This window comes from Heterocephalus glaber, unplaced genomic scaffold (assembly GCF_053883595.1).
Source record: "Heterocephalus glaber isolate CG9 unplaced genomic scaffold, H.glaber_assembly_v1.0 deba00001497, whole genome shotgun sequence".
NCBI lineage: Eukaryota > Metazoa > Chordata > Mammalia > Rodentia > Bathyergidae > Heterocephalus > Heterocephalus glaber.
Window position 1 is genome coordinate 15,589,002 of NW_028258320.1, and position 25,176 is coordinate 15,614,177.

At 36.1% G+C, this 25,176-nt stretch overlaps 1 protein-coding gene across 10 annotated transcripts in view; it reads left to right on the forward strand.

The window, feature by feature from the left end:
* The window catches only part of Micu1 (mitochondrial calcium uptake 1), a 202,000-nt gene that overhangs the window by 29,852 nt on the left and 146,972 nt on the right, over positions 1–25,176 (forward strand). For 2 of the 10 annotated variants that reach the window (XM_087185432.1, XM_087185434.1), the window contains exons 2-4: positions 8,114–8,275; positions 23,567–23,741; positions 23,827–23,880. In XM_087185432.1, the coding sequence (XP_087041558.1) occupies positions 8,115–8,275; positions 23,567–23,741; positions 23,827–23,880 (390 nt within the window). In that variant the 5' untranslated portion in view covers position 8,114. Of the gene's footprint in view, positions 1–7,239; positions 7,329–8,113; positions 8,276–11,616; positions 11,724–23,566; positions 23,742–23,826; positions 23,881–25,176 lie in introns of those variants that run through there. The other 8 variants (XM_021259599.2, XM_004846249.3, XM_021259601.2 and 5 more) reach the window with 6 other exon arrangements.

Genomic DNA, 25,176 nt, shown 5'->3' on the forward strand with positions numbered 1-25,176 from the left:
CTCAACAAGATACTGGCAAACAGAATACAGAGTGTCATCAAGAAGATCATACACCCTGACCAGGTTGGATTTATCCCAGGGATGCAAGGATGGTTCAACATCCGTAAATCAGTAAATGTAATACACTATATCAACAGAGTCAAGGACAAAAACCACATGATCATCTCAGTAGATGCAGAAAAAGCATTTGACAGAATCCAACACCCATTCATGATAAAAACACTACAGAAAATTGGGATAGGAGGTCTTTATCTCAACCTGGTTAAGGCTATCTATGAAAAACCAACAGCCAACATCATACTAAATGGTCAAAAACTGAAAACTTTCACGCTAAAATCAGGAACAAGACAAGGATGCCCACTATCACCACTCCTGTTCAATATTGTTCTGGAAACATTAGCCATAGCAATTAGAAAAGAGAAAGAAATAAAAGGAATAGATAGGAAAGGAAGAAGTTAAACTGTCATTATTTGCTGATGATATGATACTTTACATAGAAGACCTACAAAACTCAGTCAAAAGTCTTCTAGACCTAATTGACAGATTCAGTAGAGTAGCTCGATACAAGGTCAACACTCAAAAAACAATAGCCTTCTTATACGCAAATAGCAGACCCATTGAGAGAGAAATTCGGGAAATAATTCCTTTTACAATAGCATCTAAAAAAATGAAATATCTAGGAATCAACCTAACAAAGGAAGCAAAAGACCTCTACACTGAAAACCACAGCACTCTGAAGAAGGAGATCAAAGAGGATATAAGAAAATGGAAAGATATCCCTTGTTCCTGGGTAGGAAGAACCAATATAGTGAAAATGGCCATACTTCCAAAACTACTATATAGATTCAGTGGAATGCCAATTGAAATTCCAACAATATACTTCACAGAACTAGAGAAAACAATCCAAAAATTCATTTGGAAACAAAAGAAACCTAGAATAGCAAAAGCAGTTCTAGACAACAGAGACATGGCTGGGGGCATCACAATCCCCAACTTGAAACTATACTACAAAGCTACTGTGATAAAAACAGCATGGTACTGGCAAAGAAACAGACCTGAAGATCAGTGGAATAGATTAGAAGATGCGGAAATAACTCCAGACATACTCAGCCACCTCATCGTTGACAAAGGAGCCAACCACCCTCATTGGAGGAAAGATAGCCTATTTAATAAATGGTGTTGGAAAAACTGGATTTCAACCTGTCAGAGATTAAAACTAGACCCATACCTATCACCATGCACTAAACTAAGATCGAAGTGGATTAAAGATCTAAATATTAAGACAGAAACACTAAACTTGCTGGAAGATAAGTTAGGTAGAACTCTTGAAGACATTGGCATAGGAAAAACTTTATGAACAAATCTTCAGTAGCAGGAGAGCTAGCACAAAGACAACTGGGATCTCATCCTATTAAAAAGCTTCTGCACTGCAAGAGAAACTACCAACAGAGCTAAGGGACAACCTGCAATGTGGGAAGAAATATTTAGCAGCTGTAGCTCAGACAAAGGTCTACTATCGAGAATATATAAAGAACTGAAAAAAATCAGACCCCCCAAATTCAAAGACCCAGTTCAAATTGGGCATCCGAAATGAACAGACATTTCTCAGACAAAGAAGTAAAAACAACAAATAAATATATGAAAAAATGTTCAACATCACTGGTCATTCGAGAGATGCAGATGAAAACAACACTGAGATTCCACCTAACCCCACAAGGAATGGCTGCTATTAAGAAATCAACCAATAACAAATGCTGGCGGGGGTGTGGAGAGAAAGGAACCCTTCTCCATTGTTGGTGGGAATGTAGTTTGGTGCAACCACTGTGGAAATCAGTATGGAGATACCTCAAAGAACTAGGACTACAGGTCCCATTTGACCCAACTATTCCCCTACTGGGAATCTTCCCCAAAGAATTAAAAGAATCATACCACAGCGATATATGTGCACCTATGTTTATAGCGGCACAGTTTGTAATAGCTAAAGCTTGGAAACAGCCCACGTGCCCATCGACTGTAAACTGGATAAAGAAGATGTGGGTTTTTTATAAAATGGAGTACTGCTCAGCCATAAAGAATGAGAAACTAGAGACATTTATAGCTAAATGGATGCATATTGAGGCCACACTCTTAAGTGAAATAAATAGGACACACGTGTAAATACCGAATAGTTTCTCTAGTGTGAGAAACTGAAAGTGTAAATAAGGATGAAAATGATTAAAATGAATAATTGATAATTTGAAATAAGAAAAGATCCAAGGGTTTGGGGATGGTAGAAGGGAAAGGGGAAAGGGAAGAAGGGAAAGGAAAAATTATGAGAAAAATAAATGGAATCAAACTGTGTAAATAGGGAAGGGTGGAAGGGGTGAAGGGTGCACAGGTAATGGGAGAAAAAATAAAAACTAAGATACAGCATGTTCTGGTACAAATACCCAATGATAAATGTAAATGTATTTTATACCTAAAATGTACCAATAAATATATATATTAAAAAAAGAAATATCTCTTTATCATTTTTCAATTTATATCAAAGATATTTCTTAAGAGACATGCCTTTTCTAGGGAGGGGGATTGAGAGCAACTTGAGGGAGAGTGGCAGGGTGTTGGGGAAGAAAAATGCACAGCTGTTGACTTAATTTATCCCATGTCATTAAATGTGTATGTTAATCTTCATTACTCCAGAACGGTTGCAAATTGACCTAGTCAATTTTCCAGGCTCTGTTGGAAAACTGATTTCCTTAAATTTGTTTCTCATCAAAACTTAACACGTCAACCAGTTATGCTATTTCTTCACCACAGCCTTTTATCAGTGGATTTTTACTTACTTGGCATCTATGAAAATTCCACTAGAGAAGATATTTAGGTACATCTTTTGGTGTATACATTGAGGAATGGTATTAAAACCAGCAGTGAGCCGGAGATTTAGCTCAGTGATTCCGCTGCCTGCCCTGGAAGCGCAAGGACCCGAGTTTGATCCCCGGTACAAAAAAAAAGGAATAAACTCTTAGCCGGGGATTTAGCTCAGTGGTTCCCCGTCTGCCTTGCAATTGCAACGACCTGAGTTTGATCCCTGGCACCAAAAAAAACCCAGCAGTGAAATGAGGTGTAGACACTAACATTTGAATTGCAACATCAAAGTTAAGTGGAATATTAGTAAAACTCTGAACTTCTGGTTTGAAATTCCCTACAGCCATACGTAACACACAGAAATGGATTTTCAAACCTAACAAATCTTAAATATATGATATGATCTTAGTCCCTTTACCCATTAAATAGATTATATTTTGCTATGGTGTTTTTTGCTAACAACAAAGAACAACAACAAAAAATCCAGTGTTTCTCATAAGAACATTAAAGAGACAAAAAGAATCCTAAATTCATCTATGCAATTTTTTTTTTTTTTTTTTTTTTGCCATTGAAAGAATTTATTTTCTGGGAAAAACAGGCAACTGCAAATTTTAAGATTCCCTCTGCTCTTCTGCTGGGGACAGAAGTCCTGCAGTTCTTTGACCATTGAGTGAAAGGCCTTTTGCCCCAAGGATGGGAGATGAGCTTCTTTTGTTATAGTGGTACCTCAGTTCACAAACTTAACTGCATGATTCTGGCTGCAAACTGAATTGGTTGCAAACCAAATCAGATTCATTGGTTAGGTTCAATGTTGACCTCATGGGGCATTTGGATTCAGTTTGTAGCCAATTTGATTTGTGACCAGAATTGTGGAAAGAATTAAGTTTGTGAGCCGAGGTACCACTGTACTCTGTTGTTGAGCAGTAGAGTTGAAACTAGATCTTAGGATATTGGATTTCTAGTTCATTTTAGTTTCTACCTTATTACTTATTGTTGTTGTTATTATTTTAATCCCTTTACCCTTTTATCATCTACATCTCCTATGTACTTAGATATTGATACATGTTAGATATGGGTGGTATCTGATCATTTTCTATTTGGCAATTTTTTGTTTAATTCTATTTTTTGTTTCTGTGCTTAGCCTAGGCATTCATCATCATCATCTAATCAACTGATACCTAAGGATCCTGGTTAGCTCTCTGCCTTTGATTCTTTGCAGTTTGTTCCCTGCTCTGCAGATAGATAGATAGATAGATAGATAAATTCTTTTTTTTTTTTTCTGGTACCAGGAGTCAAACTCAGGACCTTGCGCTTGTCCGGCAGGGATGGTGCCACTGAGCTACATCCCTGGCCCAGATAGATATTCTTTAAACAATATTTTGATCATGTTCTTTTCTACTTTAAGAACTTGAGTGCCTTCTTATTAATGTATGCAGTAAAAATTCTGTTTGACATTCCAAGGATCTCACATGATTGTGGCTTACCTATTTAATCTCATGGCTAGTTACTGCTCAGATCTGACCAGATGTTACAAATTTGTCTTCTACCTTTACATACAACTTTTGGATTGGTTATGTTATGTGTTTTTTACACTGAAAATTTCCAGCAGCCCTTTTCTTTATGTTGTCAGTGATGATTATTTCTTCTAGAAATACATGTTGTAGTCATGCACATTTTTGCTGTAGCCAACAGCAATTCTGTTTATGTGAATGCACATGTGAATTTGGAAATGTTAATTTAAAAATGATCCAGAAGTTGTCAGAAGTTTCTAGATTATATTAGGGTACATACAAGCAAATAAGATGATTTCTGGGATTGGGAAAGGTTGTAAACATTGTATTACTGAAGCTTAAGTCATAGCAAATAGAAAAAAATTAATCATTTTCCTACTTTGTCCATAAGGGCAAGATTTAGCCCCAATTTAAAAACCAGACGTAGGTTGGATGAAGGAGGGTAGGAGCAAGATTTGCTTTAGCAATTATAAGCATAGGTCCCAAGGAAGAGTCAGTAACCTGCTGAGTGATATTAGGAGACAGCTAAGTAGCTAAATCTGACTTGAATTCAAATAATAAAAGACATGGTTTTTTAGTAAATTAAAGGATTGAGAAGTATACATGAATGCTAGGAGCCAGTATGTACCTATAGAGTTTGTACCCATTTTTCAAGTGAAAGTAAAATAGTTAAGAGATGTTTTTGTCATAATAGCTAAATCTTGGAAGCAGCCTATATGTCCATCAGTAAATGAATGGATAAAAAAAATGTGGTATTTAAACACAAAGGAGCACTGCCCTGCCATAAAGAATGATAAAATTGAGTCATTTGTAGGAAAATGGATACACCTTTAAACCTTAATGTTAAGTGAAATAAATCAGACACACAAGCTTAAATATTGCATGGTGGCCGGGGATTTACCTCAGTGGTTTTGCCGCCTGCTGTGCAAGCACAAGGACCCGAGTTCGATCCCCGGTACCAAAAAAAAAAAGAAATGTTAAATATTGCATGGTTTCTCTTATGTGAGAAACCAAAGTAAAAATAAAGACCAAAATAACAGATAATAGGAAGAAGGGAGATAGATCTTTCTCTAAGGAGAGCAGGGAATCAAGAGATGTATGGAAGGAGAGAAAGGGGATGTTAAAAAGAATTCCAGTGTATTATGTACATGTACCAATTCCACATGAAGAATGTAAACAAGTACAGAAAACATTTACAAAAAGGAAAAAAAAGAAAGGTATCAAGAGATGAATGGAGGGGGAAGGAAGAGAAAGGGGAAGAAAAAAGGAATTAAGATGTATTAAGTACATGTACCAACTTCCCACAAGGAATATAAACATTATATACTACAAACATATACTAATAAAAAAATTAAAACGAAAGATATTTTTGGCACCTGTAGTGTAACAAGTCCTATGTTTGACTGTGTGCTTACAAAGAGGAAAAAATTGGTCTTGACAAAAGTTCAAAGCTAAATGCAGAAGACAACTTATGTGTAAACAAATATACTGCCACAGGAAGATATACACTAAGTACAAGGTAATTTAAATTAGGAAATTGTACTACTGGTATATTTTGAGAAAAATGAAGAGGGAAGACATAGATAATTTGTATGATGTGAATGAATCATCCCTATAAAATGATTGTGGAACCAGAAAGGATGCCTCTCCTCCTTAAGCCTAACTAGGGATGGGAGAGTGAAAGACCATACTGTGGCCTCAGGGCCACCACCATTGTCTAGTCGCAGTGATGGTGAGCTTTTTAGAGGTTTCAGTGATACAGATAGCCTGCTGCAGCACATGTGCCATACATTCACCACCATTGGTAGAGAAAACAATCATTTCTCATAAATTCCTGGGTGAAGGCATCCAAAATGATCCAAAGGCTTTTGGGGTGCTCCTGACATGTCTGTCACTTGATCAAAATCTTACACTATTCTGAGGCATAAGACCAAATAAAAGCCTTTGGCTGACTAGTCTAGTCTCAACATAGTCTTTCTTTTAATTTTCTATCATTTATAATATTTTATATCTCTTTAAGATACCTTTTAAGAAATACATCATTTTTTAAAAAAGAAATATATCATTTTAGAAATGTTTCAGGTGTACCTTGCCTAATAAGAATGAAAAAATTTTTGACCTTTTAGATCTCACACAGAGTGACAGCTTTCCAGTAATTCTCTTGGATGTTGAATTAGTCAGTTTTTGCTGTAGCAGCAAACAACCCCTACATCTCTGTGGCTTATGATATCAGGTGTTTTTTCTCACTTTACTCTGCAGTTCATCTGTACTCACTGGCCCTGCTGGGCTTGACAGTGGTTTGTCACATGAGATCTCATCATGGAATCCAGGTTGAAGAATCAGTGTCTTCCTGGCACATGATCATCTCTTAGTAACATTAAGAACATGAACATCAGCACTGCTTAACTGTACTTCATGCCATGTTCTACTGGTCAAAGCAAAGCCCGTGGCAAAACACACACTAAAAATTAAAAGTGAGAAAACAGTCTTTGGCTATAGGATGAGGGATGGAAGAGTGAATGTTTACCGAAAAATAAAATGGAGCAATACAAGGGGTTTTTTTGGTGAAAAAAATATGTTTAGAATTAGCCAGATGTGGTGATGCATACCTATAATCCCAGCACCCAAGAAGCCGAGGTAGGATGATCCTGAGTTCTGGGCCAGTTACATAGTGAGTTCAAGGCTACCCTGAGCTACATGGTGAGACACTGTGTCCCTCCCCCCCGCCAGCTGGATTCAGCTTAGGTGATTTGGCAATATCTGAAAGTGTAAATGAGGACTAAAATGTATAATAGATATTGTGAAATAGGGAGAAATTGTTCAAAATAATGCCAAGTATCAGATGTGTTGGTAATAATTAAAATGTTTTATGTCCCCCAAAAAGGTATACGGGAGGCTGAGGCAAGAGGATTGCTGTAAGTTCAAGGCCACCCTGGGCTACCTAGTGCGTTCAAGGCCAGCCTGAACTACATAGTAAGACTCTGTCTCAAAAAAAACAAACAAACATAGTTTTCTTAGATGAATTGAGAGATAGATTAGCAATTGAAAATATATTCTTTTAAGATCACGATGACAGTGTAGTTACCATTGTTACTGTATTTTGTTACGAAATTTTTTCATAGAAGTGTTTTTATATATTTTTATTAATATCTACTTGTATTACATTAAAATTAAAAACACATAATTAGGAGCCAGTTGAACATATACATCTCCCCATGGTGGCTTTTCTTGGTACCTGAAAGGCTGCCTTCCCAACAAATTCTTTTGGCATGAACTCTCCCAGTAGACAACTTGGTCCAGCATCACAGAGAGTGACTTTCTAGTGAATTCTACTGGTGCAAATTTCTCAAGCTGCCCTGGTTGTGCCCTTGCCACAAGATCTAGATCTAAGCCCTGGTAAGAGTGGCCATTTTACAGATGTGGCACTTTCTTGGTGCTCCGCATCAACCCTAGCAGTAGGGGCAGCTTCTTCTGTGTTCTATCTCTACTCCTGAGTGGTTAATCTCCTGTTGTAATTAGTAATGTTTCATATTGAACTTTCCTGTTGAAATTGTCATGTGGTTTCTGTCTTTTAATGTTGCTTTGATATGTAGCAGTATATTTCTATAATGTTCTGAGGATTAAACAGGATAATGCATGCAAAGTGTTTAGAATAGTGCTGCCATAGAGTACTTATCAGTGTTTATTGGTGATGTTGATAGCATTGTCACTGCCACCACAGACACTAGCTGAGTGATGTTTCTCCTTTTTATCCACAGGATGTTTCGTCTTAACTCACTTTCTGCCTTGGCAGAATTAGCTGTGGGTTCTCGATGGTACCATGGAGCGTCACAGCCTGCCCAGACCAGGCGAAGACTAATGGTGGTGGCTTTCCTGGGAGCATCTGCAGTAACAGCAAGTACTGGTCTCTTGTGGAAGAGGTGAGTGTTATCTGGTCATCTTGTTCCACATGTCTTTTTTTTTTCTTTTTCTTTTTGTACTGAACTGCATCCCCAACCCATTTAAAAATTTTTTATTTTGAGACAAGATCTCACTAAGTTGCTCAGGCTAGGTTTGAACTTGCAATCCTCCTACCTTAGCCTCTCAGAGTGCTAGCATTACAGTCACGGACCACTGTGCCTGGTATTATGAGAAAGGAGTTGATTTTTGGCTTTACTTTATGTCAAAATTTCTTGCCCAAATCATTTGGCATTGACAATATTGGTCTATGAAATGTTTCGGGCCAAGGCAATAGATAGGAAACAGTGCTTCAAAGTCTGCCTGTCTCTTCTGCTAAACACTTTTTATAATAATATAGAAATGTCAGTAGTCATTTTAGAAAATAAATGTTTTCTGAATCTTCAAAATCTCATGAGCATAGAAAATTAACTAATGAACCTTAGTACTCTTGTGTCACCTGATAATTTCCTTGCTAGTTACTGAAACTTCCCTGAAGGGAAAAGAAAAAACAATGATCCACAGTCTTCTTTCTTAAAATACTGTACACAGGTACTATTTTTCTGACTTTTCCATTCTCTGGTTTTTATCTTTCACTTGATTCACCCTGTCTTATTAAATTACTATCATTATATTTGGCTTCCTCACAAAAGATTACATTTTTTCATTTTAATCAGTTCTATTAAAAAATAATCTATGTATAGCAAAATGAAGCCATTTCAAATATACAGTGTAACGATTTTTGACAAATATGTATAATTGTACAACCACCCCCAAATGTTTAAGATACAGAACAAGCCATGTGTGGTAATGAACACTTGTAATCCCAGAACTTGTTCAGGAAGAATGAATATTTTTCCTAAGACATAAGATTTAAAGTTATTTTTTAAAAGGATTGTATATAATTTAACTGGATCAACGTATTTGACCTAAGAGTCTAATACAGAAGTAACAAAACTCTTTTCTCCATCCTCAATTCCTTTCTTAACAAAATATAAGTATTTAGTGATGTTGTTATAGACAGTTTTCAAATATATATATAATATACAGGTGAATAGTAAAGTATTCGATTTGGAATATTTGCAGACAACAAATGAATATTTTCATGGACAATTAGGTAATGTGTAGAAGTCCAGATATATGATCTGTTTTTAAATCTCTGGTATTAATTAACATTAATATTATTCTTGGAAAGCATATTAGAGTATGGTCAATGAAGCAGTGTTTTCCACATTTTTGTTTTTTTCTTGCTCAAGTTCAAAAAAAAGAACTAAGGGGCCCAGGATTTAGCTCAGTGGTTTCACCACCTGCTGTGCAAGTGCAAGGACCCGAGTTAGATCCCTGGTACCCCCCCCAAATTTCCATATCAAGTCCATATATATAAAAAATGTACTATAGTCACATAAAATAAGCATATGTGACACATATGAAAATATATATAAGCTCCAAAGTCCAAGGTGGCTACTTAATGAGGGTAGGTGTATGTAAAGTGGTCTTAAAAAAAAAGAACTAGGGAGGATTCAGGATTTTCTGTTTGCATATCTATATTCAAACCCTAGCTGTGAACTTGAGCAAACAGTTAATTTGAGAGTTTAGGAATTACCTAACTGATTCTAAAATGAAGGTTTCAGTACCTTAGAAAGCTAATAATGTTGGTAATTTGTATCTGCCTTCTTTTTTCCCTTTTATTGTATAAAGAAGGCTTTTTTTTTTTTGGTACTGGGAATCAAACTCAGGACCTTGCACTTGCCAGGCAGGCATGGTGCCACTGAGCTAAATCCCCAGCCCCAAGAAGGCTTTTTAAGAAACCAGCTTTTAGATTCATTGATTTTTCTCTATATCTTGTATTTATAGTCTTATTTTTATTTCTATTTTGCTTATAACGAGTTTTGCTCTTTTCCTAGTACCTTAAATTGAAGTCATATCACTGATTTGAGACTTTTTTCTTTTCTCACATATACTTTTAATGCTATAAATTTTCCTGTAGACAGTGCTTCAGTTCTGTTTCCCAGATTTAATATTTTTTAATTTAATTCACAATATTTCCTAGTTTCTCTTGTGGTTTTTGTTTTATTATTTAGTTATTTGGAAGTCTTGCTAAATTTTCAAAGACTTAGATATTTTCTAGATCTTTGGGGCTTTTTGTTTGTTTATAGTTTAATTTCATTGTACTCAGACATTTGATGTGTGATCAAAATATACAGTGAATGTTTGAATTTAAAAATTATTACAGTAAAAGATGCATTGCCATTAATCTTCCTCAAAATACTCCTTCTCCCTTCACACTTATCCCATCCTTCTTGCCACTTTCTGGAGCAGTTCTGGAAGTCCTCTTTAGTGTCCTTATGAAGTGTGATCAAGACAGTGAATGCTTCTGCTGAGTGCTATTGAATGGAAAGGCGGACTCATAAAAACATTGTGTGTCGGGGTGGGGATTTAGCTCAGTGGCATCGCACCTGCCTTGCAAGTGCAAAGTCCTGAGTTCAATCCCCGGTACAAAAAAAAACCAAAACCTGGTCAAAAACATGGTGTGTCCTCATCCACCTTATTCACCAGATCTGGCACCATGCAACTTCTGGGTCTTCCCATAAGCTGAAATGACCATGAAAGGTAAACATTTGGAGTTGTTTTAGAACATTGAAACAGCCATGACTATGCAACTAAAGACACTCATGAAAGAGAACTTCCAGAACTGCTTTAGAAAGTGGCAAGAATGATGGGGTGTGTGTTTGAAGTAAGGGAGTGTATTCTGAGGGGGATCAATGTCTATGCATCTTTTTACTGTATTAAAGTTTTAAAAATTAAATCTTCACTGTATTTTTCTATCTTACCTTCTCAAGTTCATTTACATTTGTTTTAAATGGCTAAATCTTTATATCTTGATGTATATTCTATTTGCATTTGAAACAAGTAAATATTTTGCTATTATTTAGTGGAATGTTCTGTATATGTAATTAGTTTAAGTGACTAATAGTGGTGTTCATATTTTCTTTGTCCTTAACTAATTATGTACTTGTTCTGTCAATTACTGAGGGTGAAATGTTGAAATCTATAATTATAACTGTTGATTTGTCTGTTTATCCTTTCAGTACCATAGATTCCCCCCAACTATATGATTTATTGTCTGCTAGGTGAGAGACACATTATCAAGTATAATAGAGAATAAACAGTAAAAAATACTATAGTTCTTGAGAAAGAAGAGAATAAATTTATTTTATATTTAATTTTTATTCAATCTGGTATTATAACTTAATTGAAACTTCAGCTAAATTTATTCGGGGGGGGTCAAGCTTTTTTAAAAAATTTTTTTATTTTTTGGTACCAGGGATCGAACTCGTGTCCTTGAGCTTGCGCAGCAGGCGACGAAACCACTGAGCTAAACCCCCGGCCTGGGGTCAAGCTTTTTTAAAGGAAGATGGCTTATATAACAAAGTATGTAATCAAGATCAGAAGATTTTATTTAAAAAATCAATCATGAACAACTGTGCTCTTCAAAATTAATCTTTATTATCTCCGTTTAATACATTCCTGCTGGCTTGAACCACCAGCAGTACATGCATGACTGTCCTGTTGGGTGGCTTGTACCACTCAATGGGACTGTCCTATGCCACCTGATGAGACAGTCATGCATGTAACCACTGGGGGTTCAGAGCCGCTGGGCAGCGAGATGTATGAATTGCGTCCCTGTTGTGAACATATTAAGCCCTATGATGGTAATCACAGGGTTAACTTCACTGGTTTGAGTGCCACCTAGAGAATTGGTACAGCATGACTTCCTAGGTGTCTGTGAGGTGTTTCCAGAGTATCAATGGCTGTGGATCAGTGAACTAAGTAGGGAAAATCCATCCTCAATGTAGGCAGGCACCATCCAAACTGAGTAGAACAGAAAAGCAGAAGAAAGACCTCACCGCCACCACCAGTTCTTCCTCCACAAGTAGGATGTACCTTCTTCTGTTGTTACCCTTTCAGACTTCAGATTCTTTCACCTTTGGACTCTGTGACTTGCATAAGTGGCCCTTGGAGGTTCTTGGGCCTTTACTGTCTGACTCTGACTGTAATATCATTCTCTCTGGTTCTGAGGATTTGGCTTCTTGACAGTGTATTTTTTTTTTTTTTGGTACTGGGGATCGAACTTTGGACCTTGCACTTTCAAGGCAGGCGCCAGAACCACTGAGCTAAATCCCCAGCCCAAAATGTAGTGATGGACAACATGAGTCTTCCCTTTTTTTTGGTTCTGGGGATCGAACTCGAGTCCTTGTGCTTGCGAGGCAGGCAGCGGAACCACTGAGCTAAATCCCCAGCTGGCTTCTTGGACTAAATCATAACTACTCTCTTCTTTTGCTATAGCTTGTAAATGGTCATTGTGTAACTTTTCAGCTTCTGTGATCATGTGAGCCAATTTCCTAATAAATTCGTCTATCTAATCTTTTTTTTTTTCGTCTCCTGTTGGTTCTGATTCTCTGGAGAATCCTAAAACAAACCTAATAGTTTGTGGGGGTTTTTTTTGGTATCAGGGATTGAACTCGGGTCCTTGCGCTTGCAAGGCAGGCAGTGGAACCGCTGAGCTAAATCAACAGCCCAAACAAACCTAATCAATATTGCAGCTTTATTTTTGGAATGTTCTTGCCCATAGAATAATTTCTAACTTTTCCTACCCAATAGCTTATGGAGGGAGGCTTCCTTTTATTTTATTTTGTTTATTTATTTTTTATTTATTTATTTTTTTTGGTACCGAGGATCGAACTCGGGTCCTTGGACTTGCGCAGCAGGCGGAAAAACCACTGAGCTAAATCCCTGGCCCCGAGGCTTCCTTTTAGTAGCAGTTGCTACTTACTGAATCCAGCCCTCTTCAGTTTGTTCCTCTATTCTTGAGTCAAGATGCATCTTTCTTAAAGATGATCACTTCACCCTACATGTGTGTCTTTTAGCTCCTGGACTCTTGGTATTTCATCTGATTTCTCTTTGTAATGCAACATGACTTCTGAATTTTACTACAGTACTTTCCAAAGTGTCTGGAAGTGAAAAGTATCAGTGTCGATGGCCATAGAGATTGCAATTCCCTTATGGGAACTGGCTTTAGTTGTAGAGTTCACTGTAAATGTTTGAGCAGATTTGTGGCCCACCTCTGACTCCAGAGATTCTTCTTCCATATCCGTGGATATCCTTTCATTAGATTTTTGTGGATGAGAGACCTTCTTCCCTAATCTTATAAACCTTCAGATATAGTATTATAAGTTTTTGCTTTATTTCTTTTGAAGCTCTGTTATTAGGGTTGTTATGACCGCTTGAAAAATAAATTTAATTAACATTGTGAAACTTCTCATTTTGTCTCTAGTAATATTCCTAGTCCTGAAATCTATTTTGTCTTATATTATTATAATCTTTTTAGATTTCTCTTGATTTGGGTTTGTATGATATAACCATCTGTGTTTTTGTCTTTAAAGTTTCTTTCTCAAAAACAGCATGCAGTTGGGTTTTGTTTTTTGTTTCATTAAAAACATTTTTTGGTGATACTGTTGATTAAACCCAAGGATGCTCTACCCCTGAGCCACCGCCACAGCCCTTTTTAATTTTTAGACAGATCTTCATTAATTTGCTCAGGCTGGCTTTGAACTTTCGATTCTTCTGCTTCAGTTTCCTGAGTAGCTGGGATTACAGGTGTGCACCACCACTCCCACAAACCCCTGTCTTTCATTTGAGGTGTTTCGACCATTCTCATGTAGTGTAATTAGTGAAATGATTGTGTTTACATCTAGGATCCTGGCATTTGTTTTTCTTGCATCTATTCTTTATTTCTTTTACCTAATTTTTTTTATGACAGTTGTCTCTACTAGTAGGTATAAGAAGATATACATACCTCTTAGTTTCCTCTTCATTCTTTTATTTCTTTCTTTTATTTTTCTTAACACATTAACTGTACATATTCATGGGTTCAAGGTGATATTTCCATACATGCATAGCATGTTTTGATCTCTCATTTCTATCTCTGTCTCTTTGTCTCTATCTCTGTTTCTGTCTTTCTCTCTCTCTCTCTTTGTCCTTCTCTTTCTATTCTGGTAATAGAATCCAAGGCCTTGCACATGCTAGATAAATAAGTCTCTATTGATCTTTTTCTTTGTTTCTTTTTTCTTCTGTCACTTTTTCTCCCTATGTTTCTTCCTTCTCATTTTAAAGTAGGATTGGCAAGTATTTTTTGTAAGGGACAAGATAGCGAATGTTTTAGATGGTACAGGTTGTAGTCTGTGTTACTGCTACTATTATAGTGTAGAAAAAGCCATAGACGATACATGAATGAATGGGTATAATATGTCCTAGTAAAACTTTATAAACTCTGCCATTTGAATTCTTATAGTATTCATGTATCATGAAATAGTCTTTTGATTTTTTTCAACCATTTAAAAATGTAGAAGCCAGGGGCCAGGGATTTAGCTCAGTGGTTCTGCTGCCTGCCTTGCAAGCACAAGGACCGGAGTTCAATCCCCAGTACCAAACAAAAATGTAGAAGCCATTCTTTTTTCTTTTTTTTGGTACTGGGGATCAAACTCGGGTCCTTGGGCTTGTGGGGTAGGCGACGGAACCACTGAGCTAAATCCCTGGCCTAGAAGCCATTCTTTTTTTTTCCCATTAAGTTTATTGGTACATTTTCAGTATAAAATACAGTTACATTCATCATTGGGATCTTGTACCATTACATGAGTATCTTGGTTCTTATTTTATCCCCCATTCCCCTGCCCTCCCTTCACCCCCTCCACCCTTCCCTACTTGCAAAGACTTTGTTTCCATTATTTTCCTTTTCTCATATTTTTTCTTTTCCCTTTTTTCCTTTCCCCTACCCCTCCCACTTCCCCTGCTACTTTAGAGCTTTTCTTCCTATTACACAATATCAATTATACATTTTTAAAATTACAATATCAAGATCTAGGAGACATTACCACAGATTTTACAGAATTTAAAAGGATATAGAAAGCATATTACAAAAATCTTTTTTGAGATAAATTTGACAACTTCTAAGAAGTACCTTGGAAGACAAATTAATGAAACTAACTCTGGAAGAAATATAAAATTTGAATAGCACCTATTAAAGAAAGTATATTCCTAGCTTGAAAACCTACCTGTATGACAACAGCAGACTCATATACATTTTAACTGATAAATTATATCAAACAATTAAAGCAGAAAAAAGAAGGAACACTTCTCCCCTCATTTTAGGAAATCAACATTGTGCTAATCCTAAAACTGGATAAAGATAATAGAAGAAAAATGTATGACCATAGATAGAAATTTGTTTAACAAAATAAACTCTTAGAAGTCAGATCTGGCAGGATGTAGAAAGTGGTTTTGTTATAGGGATGGCAGTGTTGGTTCAGCATTGGAAGATCTACCCCCACAAGTCATCATTATAACAGAGGAAAGGAAAAAGCCATATGATCCTGTCACTAGTTGGAGAAAAAGTATTGGACTAAATTCTGCAGCTGTTCATGGTAAAAGCTATCAGGAGACTAGAAGTAGAACAGAACCTTCTCAACAGATTAAAGACATGTACTCCATACTTCCAGCAAAAACGCCTTATATGAATGGAGAAGATACAGTGCTTTCTCCTTAAGGTGGGGAACAAGGGCAGATATGCTTACTCTATATCTGTCCATTAAACTTTGAAACCTAGGCCCCACCAAAATAGTCTGGCAATAAAATGACACGATTAGGATAGGATTGGCAAGGTAGAAGTAAAATCTTTATATATAGATGAAATGATCATCTACAGAGAAAATTCTAAGAAATCTCTAGGAGCCCCTAGAACTTGTATTTGAATTTAACTGGATTAGAAAACACAAGATATATATAAAAATTCAGGTCTGTATATACTTGCTATAAATGAAGAATTGGATATTGAAATTTAAAAGTTATCTAGGAGTACAAAGGACCTAGAAAAGTTAAAAAAAAAAAAAGGACAAAAAACTGTGTTGAAGACATTTAGTACCTAATTTTAAGACTTCTTCTAAAGCTACAGTAATCAAGGCAGTGTTAGTGTAAAGAAAGACATATAGATCATTTGAATAAAACAGAGAATCTAGAAATAGAACCACACATATATGGTCCACTGAGTTTTGAAAGATTATTTAACATTAACATTTTATAGAATATAAACTCAATTCAAGAGCTGAGGAAGAGATAGTGTTTTCAGCAAATGGCACTAGAACACCTGGTATCCGTATATAAAAAATTAACCTCAACCCTTTATTTCCATACATGAAAATAACTTGAAGGGATCTATGAACCTAAATATGAAAGCCTAAAAGTATAAAACTTTAAGAAGAAATTATAAGGGAAAATGTTTATGAATTTAGGGTAGGCAAGAACTACCTAGGATACAAAAACATCGTGTATAAAAGAAACAAATTGATAAATGGGATTCCATCAAAATTTAGAACTTTAAATGACATCATTAAAATGAAAAGTAGTCCTTAAAGAGACCATATTTACAATGCATATAACCTATGACCAGAATACATAAAGAATTCTTAGAGCTCATTAATAGACAACCCAATTAAAAAGTAGACATAAGAAGATGCTAAATAGCCAGTACAGCACAAGGAAAGGTGTGCAACTCTAGAATCAGAAAAATACTAATCAGTACAAATACAAGATTGAATTATACACTCATTAGGGAGATGAAGTTAAAAGTTTTAAAAGCCTTGTCATGACTTTTTCTTTTTGTTGGATTCTCCCCCTTTGCGTTTAATTTGTCACGCCCAATGGATTCATTCTGCTGGGTTTCCTGGGGTTGTGATCCTCATTGTCTTTTCCTAGGGTATTGTCTAAAATTTTTTGGAGTGCCAGTTTGGTATTCATGAAGTTCCTGAGGTGCTCTTTATCATCAAAGTATCTTATTTCTCCATCCATTTTGAAAGATAGTTTTGCAGGGTACATCAATCTGGGTTGGAGGCCGTTTTCCTTTAGGGCTTGAAATACATCACTCCAAGCTCTTCTTGCCTTGAAGGTTTGCACTGAGAAGTCTGCTGTGATTCTGATGGGCTTTCCTTTGTATGTGATTTGTTTCTTTTCTCTCACTGCTTGTAGAGTTGTGTTCTTCTGTTGGATTTCTGGAATCCTAACTATTATATGCCTAAGTGTAGATTTTTTTTGATCAAGGCTAGTTGGAGTCCTATATGCCTCACTTATCTGTATGTCAAGTTCTTTTCCCCTGCTTGGGAAGTTTTCTGCCATCACTTCTGTGAACAGTTTTTTTATGTCATCTGCACGCTCTCTTGTTTCTTCATTGACTCCAGTCAGTCTTATGTTATTCTTCTTTCCATCATCTGGCAGCTGCTGGATTGATTTCTCACGTTCCCTTACAATTTTAAAGCAATTTTTCTTTCCCTGATCACTAATTGCAATCTTAGCTTCTATATGTGAAATTCTATCCTCACATTGGTTCATTCTGCTGGGCAGACTTTCGATGGAGTTTTTATTCTCCTGGAAATCTGTTTGCATCTGTTTTACGGATTCCATTTGTTTCCTATGTTAGGATTCCATCATGTTCCTCAGATCCTCTATTTTTTTTTTTTTTAGATCCTCTTTTTTTAATCTGTGTCCTCTCTAGATTTATTAATCATGTCTTGCACCATGAGCACAATCTTTGCTGTTATCTGAGTAATTATTTCTGATTTCATTTTTCCCAGATCCTCTTTTTGTTGCAAGTTCAGAGAGTCCATGTGGTTTAGTATCATTGTTCCATCTCGTTTCCCTTTGGGTTGCTGTAGGTGGTTCGGAAGTCTGTTTTTGAGGCTTGTTTACGTATCTTCTCATATCCAAGATATGATATGGGGGGGGTTGCTGCTGGTGCCTGCACGGCTCACCTCTCCCCTAGGAGCATGGGATGGCGGCATGGAAGTTTCCTTATGGGTGCTGGGACTGGCTCACCTTCCACAACTGTTTTCTGAGCTCATGAATGGTGTGTAACAGAATCTGTCACATAACAGGTAGAAGATAGTCAAGTAAGTTTCCTTCTGTGCCCTAAGAGCGTGGGATGGTGGCGGGGGAGCTTCCTTCCGGGTGCTGGGACCGGCTTAGGTTCTCTGCCCTAGGAGCGTGGGATGGCGGCGGGGGAGCTTCCTTCCAGGTGCTGGGACCGGCTCAGCTTCTCTCCTAGAAGCCATTCTTAAGTCAAGAACTTTAACAAGTGAGGAGCTGGATCCTATAGGCCATAGTTTGCCAGTCTCTGCTGTAGAATTTATACTGTGCATGTTGAGCTTGTCATAACTTACTTTCAGATAACATTATATGTTATATATGAGATCCCAGTTGTTGATTCTTTATGATATTTCCTGTGCAGTCAGGGTTTTCTGTTCATAAAGTCTTTGCCTACATCAGTTCTTCAAGAGTTCTACCTATTCTATCTTCCAGCACATTTAGTATTTGTTTTAATATTTAGATCTTTGATCCATTTTGATTTTAATTTAGTGCGTAGTGAAAGATATGAGTCTAGTTTTAATCTTCAGCATGTGGAAAGCCAGTCTTTCCAGCACCATTTATTAAAGAAGCTGTCTTTCTCCCAGTGAAGGTATTTGGCTCCTTTGTCAAAGACAGATGGTTGAGTATGTCTGGAGTTGTTTTTGGGTCTTCCAATCTGTTCCATTGATCCTCAGGTCTTTTTATTTTATTTATTTATTTATTTATTTATTTATTTATGTATGTATGTATTTTGACAGGACCATCCTGTTTTTATCACAGTTGCTTTGTAGTATAATTTCAAGTCGGATTATGATGCCTCCTGCCTTGCTTTTGTTGACTAAAATTGCTTTTGCTCTCTTTTGGTTCTAAATGAATTTTAGAATTGTCTTCTCTAATTCTGTGATATGCTATTGGTATTTTGATTGGGATTGCATTAAATCTGTATAACAATTTTGGAAGTATGCCCATTTTCTGGTATTCTCCTTTTTCAGAGTATTATAGTTTTCGTACTTTTTCTTTTTTTTTTTTTTTTTTTTGCTACCAGGGATAGAACTCAGGTCCTTGCGCTTGTGCAGCAGGCGATGAAACCAGTGAGCTAAATCCCTGGCCCAGTATTATAGTTTTCTATGTAAATGTCTTTTACTTCCTTCATTAGATTGATTCCTTGGTATTTCATTTTTTGGGGATGGTATTGTAAAAGGTGTTATTTCCTTAGTTTTGCTCTCTGAATTTGTCATTCGTGTACAGGAAGCCTATTGATTTTTGAGTATTGACTTTATATCTATTCTACTGAATTTGGTTATTAAATCTAAAAGTTTTTTGGTGGAGTTTTTGGGGTCTTCTACAAATAACTTTTTGAGTGCCTGCTTTCACTTCTGTTGGGTGTATAATTAGAAGTGGAATTGCTGAATCATATTTTCAGCTTTCCTCTGTAAAGCCAGTAGTAATACTTACCTTTGTTTTCCTGTGTGTACTGTACTTTAGCTTACTTTTATGGCTTTCCTTTATCACTACTTTTCAACAATTTATGATGTATTTTGGTGTGGTTTTCTTGGTGTTTATATTGTTTGGGATCTATTGGTTTTCTTGGATCTATAAATTTATAGTTGTCATGAAATTTGAACATGTCTTGTCTATTATTTCTTCGTGAAATCTTTGTGTACCCCCCATGCACAAACTTTCTTGAACTACATTCCCTCACATACTGGACCATCTGATATTGTTTCACATGTCACCAAGGTTTTATTTATATCTTGTTCATGCTTTTTCCTCTCTGTGCAACAGCTTTGTTAGTTTTTATTGCACTGTCTTCAAGGTCTTTGCCCCTGCCCCAGCAATCCCTTATCTACTAAGCCTATCCAGCAACACCTCACACTCTTCATGCCCAAGAAGTAGCTCCTAATGAGAGTGGTTTCCCTCAGTGCTGAGCTGTACCCACTTAGGGGAAGAGTTGATGCAGGTGAAGTGAAATTTTTCTTCTTACCTGTTTCAATGCAGCTGCTCTCAGGTTTATTCTTTCCTAGGGCAGTGCACCTTGTTACCTGGCTTCTGGAATTCTCATAAAAGTACTTTTGGTTCTTTTATCTGCATCAAACCAATGTTTCTATGAGGGAACAAAGGCTTCAAGTCATAGTCCACCATTTTGCTAAAGACTAATAATATTTTATTGGATATTTTACACTCTGAATGTTAACAATGTTGAGTGTGTGGATTTTGTTATTCTTCTTTACAAGTGTGATTTTTTTCTTTGGTTAAGCAGATGGGGAACAAACCTGATTATTGATCTACCAAAACTTGCTTTAGAAGTACCCTTTGTTCTAGGGCTTAAAAAATTTAGCCCTGCTAACATGGATTACTACATGCCATGGGCATTCAGGGAGGTTGCCTTACTCTTGTCAGAACTAGAACATTTCCTGCTTGTAACTTCTAGAATTTTTTAGACTACTGCTCCTTGATAATTGCTTTGGATAGTTTCATTCTAAGGACGCACTGCTTAATGTTAAGTCATGAATCAAGGGCACTCCATAAAGATTTTTGGTATTCTTTTTCTGCATGACTTCTTCTTGGACCCTCTGCCTTATGAAATCCAGGCAACTCACTTTCTCCAAACTTGGATTGCTGTCACTTCATCTTAGCAAGATCACTGTATTTTTCCTTGAGTTCTTGTTAATGGTCTGGAAAATGTCTCTAGGCAGAAATTTTAGGCTCTTAGAGCCCTCACTTTTCTCAGAGTTGCTTTCTCTATTGTGTTGTATCTAAAAATGATTGTTTTGTATATTTTGTTTAGTCTTCTTTATTTTTTCCCCCATAGCAAGTTTAACTTGCTGTAGTTATTCCACTGTGGCAAGAAGCAAGTCCTCTTTTTGTACATTATTTCATTTAATCAGTTCTGTGATACTTAATATTTTATTAAGATATCATTATGGCAGTGGCTTCAACTATCAGGAATAATTTTTAGGGAAAAAACTTATAAGCAAGCAGCTAGTTTGGAAAGAATTGCATGAGCATTCATAATATCTTGGACATTAGCTTGTAAGTTTTTCAGAGAGATTATGAAGGCTGGTTAATTAATTGAATAAAAGCAATGTGAATAATAGAATTACTGTTATACCAGATGATTTTGAATTGATGTAGCTTTTCTTTTGTAGAACTTTTAAGTTTTTTAGAAGATAGCTCATAAATTCTGCTTTCCAGGAAGTTTTTCCTGACCTTCTGATCTATCTTTACTTTTTCCTTTATCACTTTGTCTTCTTTTTCTAATGACTGTGAACTTGAGGATTGAGATGATCTTATTCATATTTTAACTTTAGAACTAATGTGGCTATAACAGCTCTTGACTTTTGGATTGCGTGAATGCCGTCTCTTACCTCATGATAAATGGCTTGGATCTCCACTTTAGCAGCCATCAAAGTTTAGTTACAGGAGTCTCTTTTAGTTATAGGAGGCTCTTTAGAGGGAAATAAAGCAATGATCTGGTCCAGTGCATCACTTGGTCAAAGTTAAAAAGAAATTCAAACTAAGATCTAAAGATTGCTTTTGAACCATATTTGAAAGAAGCTTAAGTCAATGTGATATTTCCTGTTGCTTTTTTTTTTTGGTACCAGGGATCAAACTCGGGTCCTTGTGCTTGCAAGGCAAGTGACAGAACCACTGAGCTAAATCCCCGGCCCTCCTGTTGCTTTTTAACTATGTGTTTCATTTTAGGCTTTATTCATTTTAAAAAATCAATGATTGTTTTTACTTATAAATTCAAATAATTATTTGCCTTTATTAGTGTTTAGAAAATATTATTTGCAAATAAAATAAAAACTGTTGATTAGAGTCTTCTCTGAAGAGTCATGTGAAACAAACATTAACAAATGTTAAGAATTTTTCCCTACCGCAGAACTTTAATCCCAGCATACTCTTCTCCACCTCCTTTCTGGTCAGCATAGTTGATAACTTCTGTTGGTATTCCCTAATAAGCCACCCCCATGCTTTCTTTGTGTAAGGAACTGGGTGACTAAATGAAAAATACATATATTATCTAGTCTTCTTTTAATGATGTTATTAGGGTGAACCATACGATGCTGCTGATACTTGACAAATTTTTATTTGTAAGCAACAGTGTTATTCTATTCCACCTAATAGTTGAAGAGCAAGATGTATTCTAGGACAACTTAAATAACCATATATAACACTAAATTATATGTTGTAGTTCAAACACTAAATGGTGTAGGAGTTTGAAGGAATAAAAGCAGAACCTTGGCTCAAGATGTTTAGAAAATCTTCATAGAATAGATTGCTAGTTATAATCTCTAATCAGCTAAGAAAGGCTCCTGCTGAACATTTAATTTTTTCTTGCCGATAACTGAATGAACCTGAAAAGACTAGCAGATCAGTTGTCTTCATGTAGAATTTGTATATATGATTGTGTAAGTTTTTATATGACTACTTGTATTTTATTCTTTTGGGCCCTCATTTCTTCTTTATGTACTTTATTGTAGTTAGGAAACACATAACATAGAACTTACTATCTTAATCATTATATATTTCCATCACATTAGGTATAGTCTTACCATTGTGAAACAGGTCGCCAGAACTTCATTTTACAAAAATGACTTGCTATATCCATTAAAAAGTAACCCCCTGGGCTGGGGATTTAGCTCAGTGGTTCCGGCACCTGCCTTGCAAGCGCTAGGTCCCAAGTTTGATCCCCGGTATCAAAAAAAAAATAAACAACTTCCCCATCCCCCTTTCTATCCATCTCCAGAACTTTGTTCATCTTCCCAAACTAGAACTCCTTAACCATTAAAAAGCAATTCTCATTTCTTGTCTCCCGAGCTCCTGGCAACTGCCATTCTACTTTCTGTTTCTGTGAGTTAAACTACTCCAGGTAACTCATGTAAGTAGAATCATGGACAGTAGTATGTCTTTTTGTGACTGGCTTATTTCACTTAGCTTACCATCCTCAGTATTCATCTTTGTAGCATTTAACAGATTTCCTTCATTTTTAAGGCCAATATTTTGTTATATGTATATGCCACATTTTGTTTATCCACTCATCCACTAAAAGACACTTGGGTTACTGCCATATTTTAGCTATTGTGAATGGTGCTGCTATGATACAAATACTTCTTAACGACCTACTTTCAGTTCTTTTAAATATTGCCAGAAATGGGATTGCTAGATCGTATGGTACTTCTGTTTTTAGTTTTCTAAGGAATTTCTTCATGTAGAATTATGACGGATTTCATTACTGTTGTTCCTGCTAACCTGCATCTGTGAGAGTTTAATATGATGAACTTTCATGTTTAATCTAGATTTCTGTTTTGTATATCTAGGGCTCATGCAGAATCTCCACCATGTGTAAACAACTTAAAAACTGACATTGGTGATAAAGGGAAGAATAAAGATGAAGGGGAGGTTTGTAACCATGAAAAAAAGGCTGCAGATACTGGTCTTGACTCTTATCCCGAAGAAAAGAAGAAGAAACGTTCTGGATTCAGAGACAGAAAAGTATGAAACAAAATCTTATAAATTAATCAGAACTGTATCCTACAGTACAGTAATGCAGTTCAGTGTCTTTTATTATATATTTCAGATGGTTCATATTCACTTCCAAATTATTTGCCTGTTTGCCATTTTCCATCATGTTGTAAGTCAAAGGTACTCTTTTTTTTTTTTTTGGTACCGGGGATCGAAAGCAGGTCCTTGTGCTTGCGAGGCAGGTGGCAGAACCACACTGAGCTAAATCCCCAGCCCTAAAGGTACTCTTGAAGTTAAAGGGGGTGGTTAACAGATGTATGGTTGGTAACAAGGATTATCATATTCTTTCTTAGTTCCACTGCCTACAGCGATTCTTGCTTTCTAGGAGAATAAAATCTCCTTGAAACATAATTTCAGAAAATTAAGTAAATTTGAGGATAGAATAAACTTCAAATGACTGTCCTATTTCATGTAATTAATGAAACCTACTGGTATGCAGCTTTACCTCAGAAAAGTTTCACTTCCACTATAATGATGCCTGTGTTCTTAGACATTTGAGTTCAGCAGACATGAGTAATATACAAGCAAATGAATATCTTAGATGTTAGCTTGTTTAGATTGAAATTCACGAGTTGGCTTCATCTGCTAAACTATAGCCTAATACTGCAAAAAATTGATTTGAATTATTTCCTTGTTGTGTGCTATATTGTATTTATTTGCAAGAGTTCCTCTGGGACATTTAGATCTTCTTTCTGATTGTACATTTTAGATGAAGTTATTTATATATCTTTTTTCATTCCTAAGTCCATTTCTGATAGAAGTGAATTAAACTACAGTTATATATCACATGTAAATCAAGTGTCCTAGCTTTTTTCTGTAGACATTTATTTATTCTTTAGCCTTGAGTGAATTCAAAGAAAGCTCAACTTTACCTTGTGTTAGCAGTTTCATTTACATATTTTCCTTTTTGCAAAGTAGAGTTAAAATGACTAAATTAACATTTATTTTAACCTGCTTGTATTTTCTTCTCCTGGTTTCCCCTTAGCAGATGACCAGTCTCATACTTCACAGAAAAAAATAAAATTATCAGGGCAGTTTACTTAATTTCTAGACTCCTAACTTTTCCTTTCCCTTCTTTCCTTTCCCCTGACCCTCCCACACCCCTACCCCTTTGGACCATTTCTTCCTATTTCAGATTATCAATTATTTGTTTTAATCCTTTTAATCCTTATTTACACTTTCAGTTTCTCACACTAGAGAAACTATTCTGTATTTACACATGTGTGTCCTATTTATTTCACTTAAGAGTATGGCCTCAATATGCATCCATTTACCTATAAATGACTCTAGTTTTTAGATCTTTATGGCTGAGTAGTACTCCATTTTATTAAAAAAACACATTTTCTTTATCCAGTTTCCAGTTGATGGCCGCTTGGGCTGCTTCCAAGCTTTAGCTATTACAAAC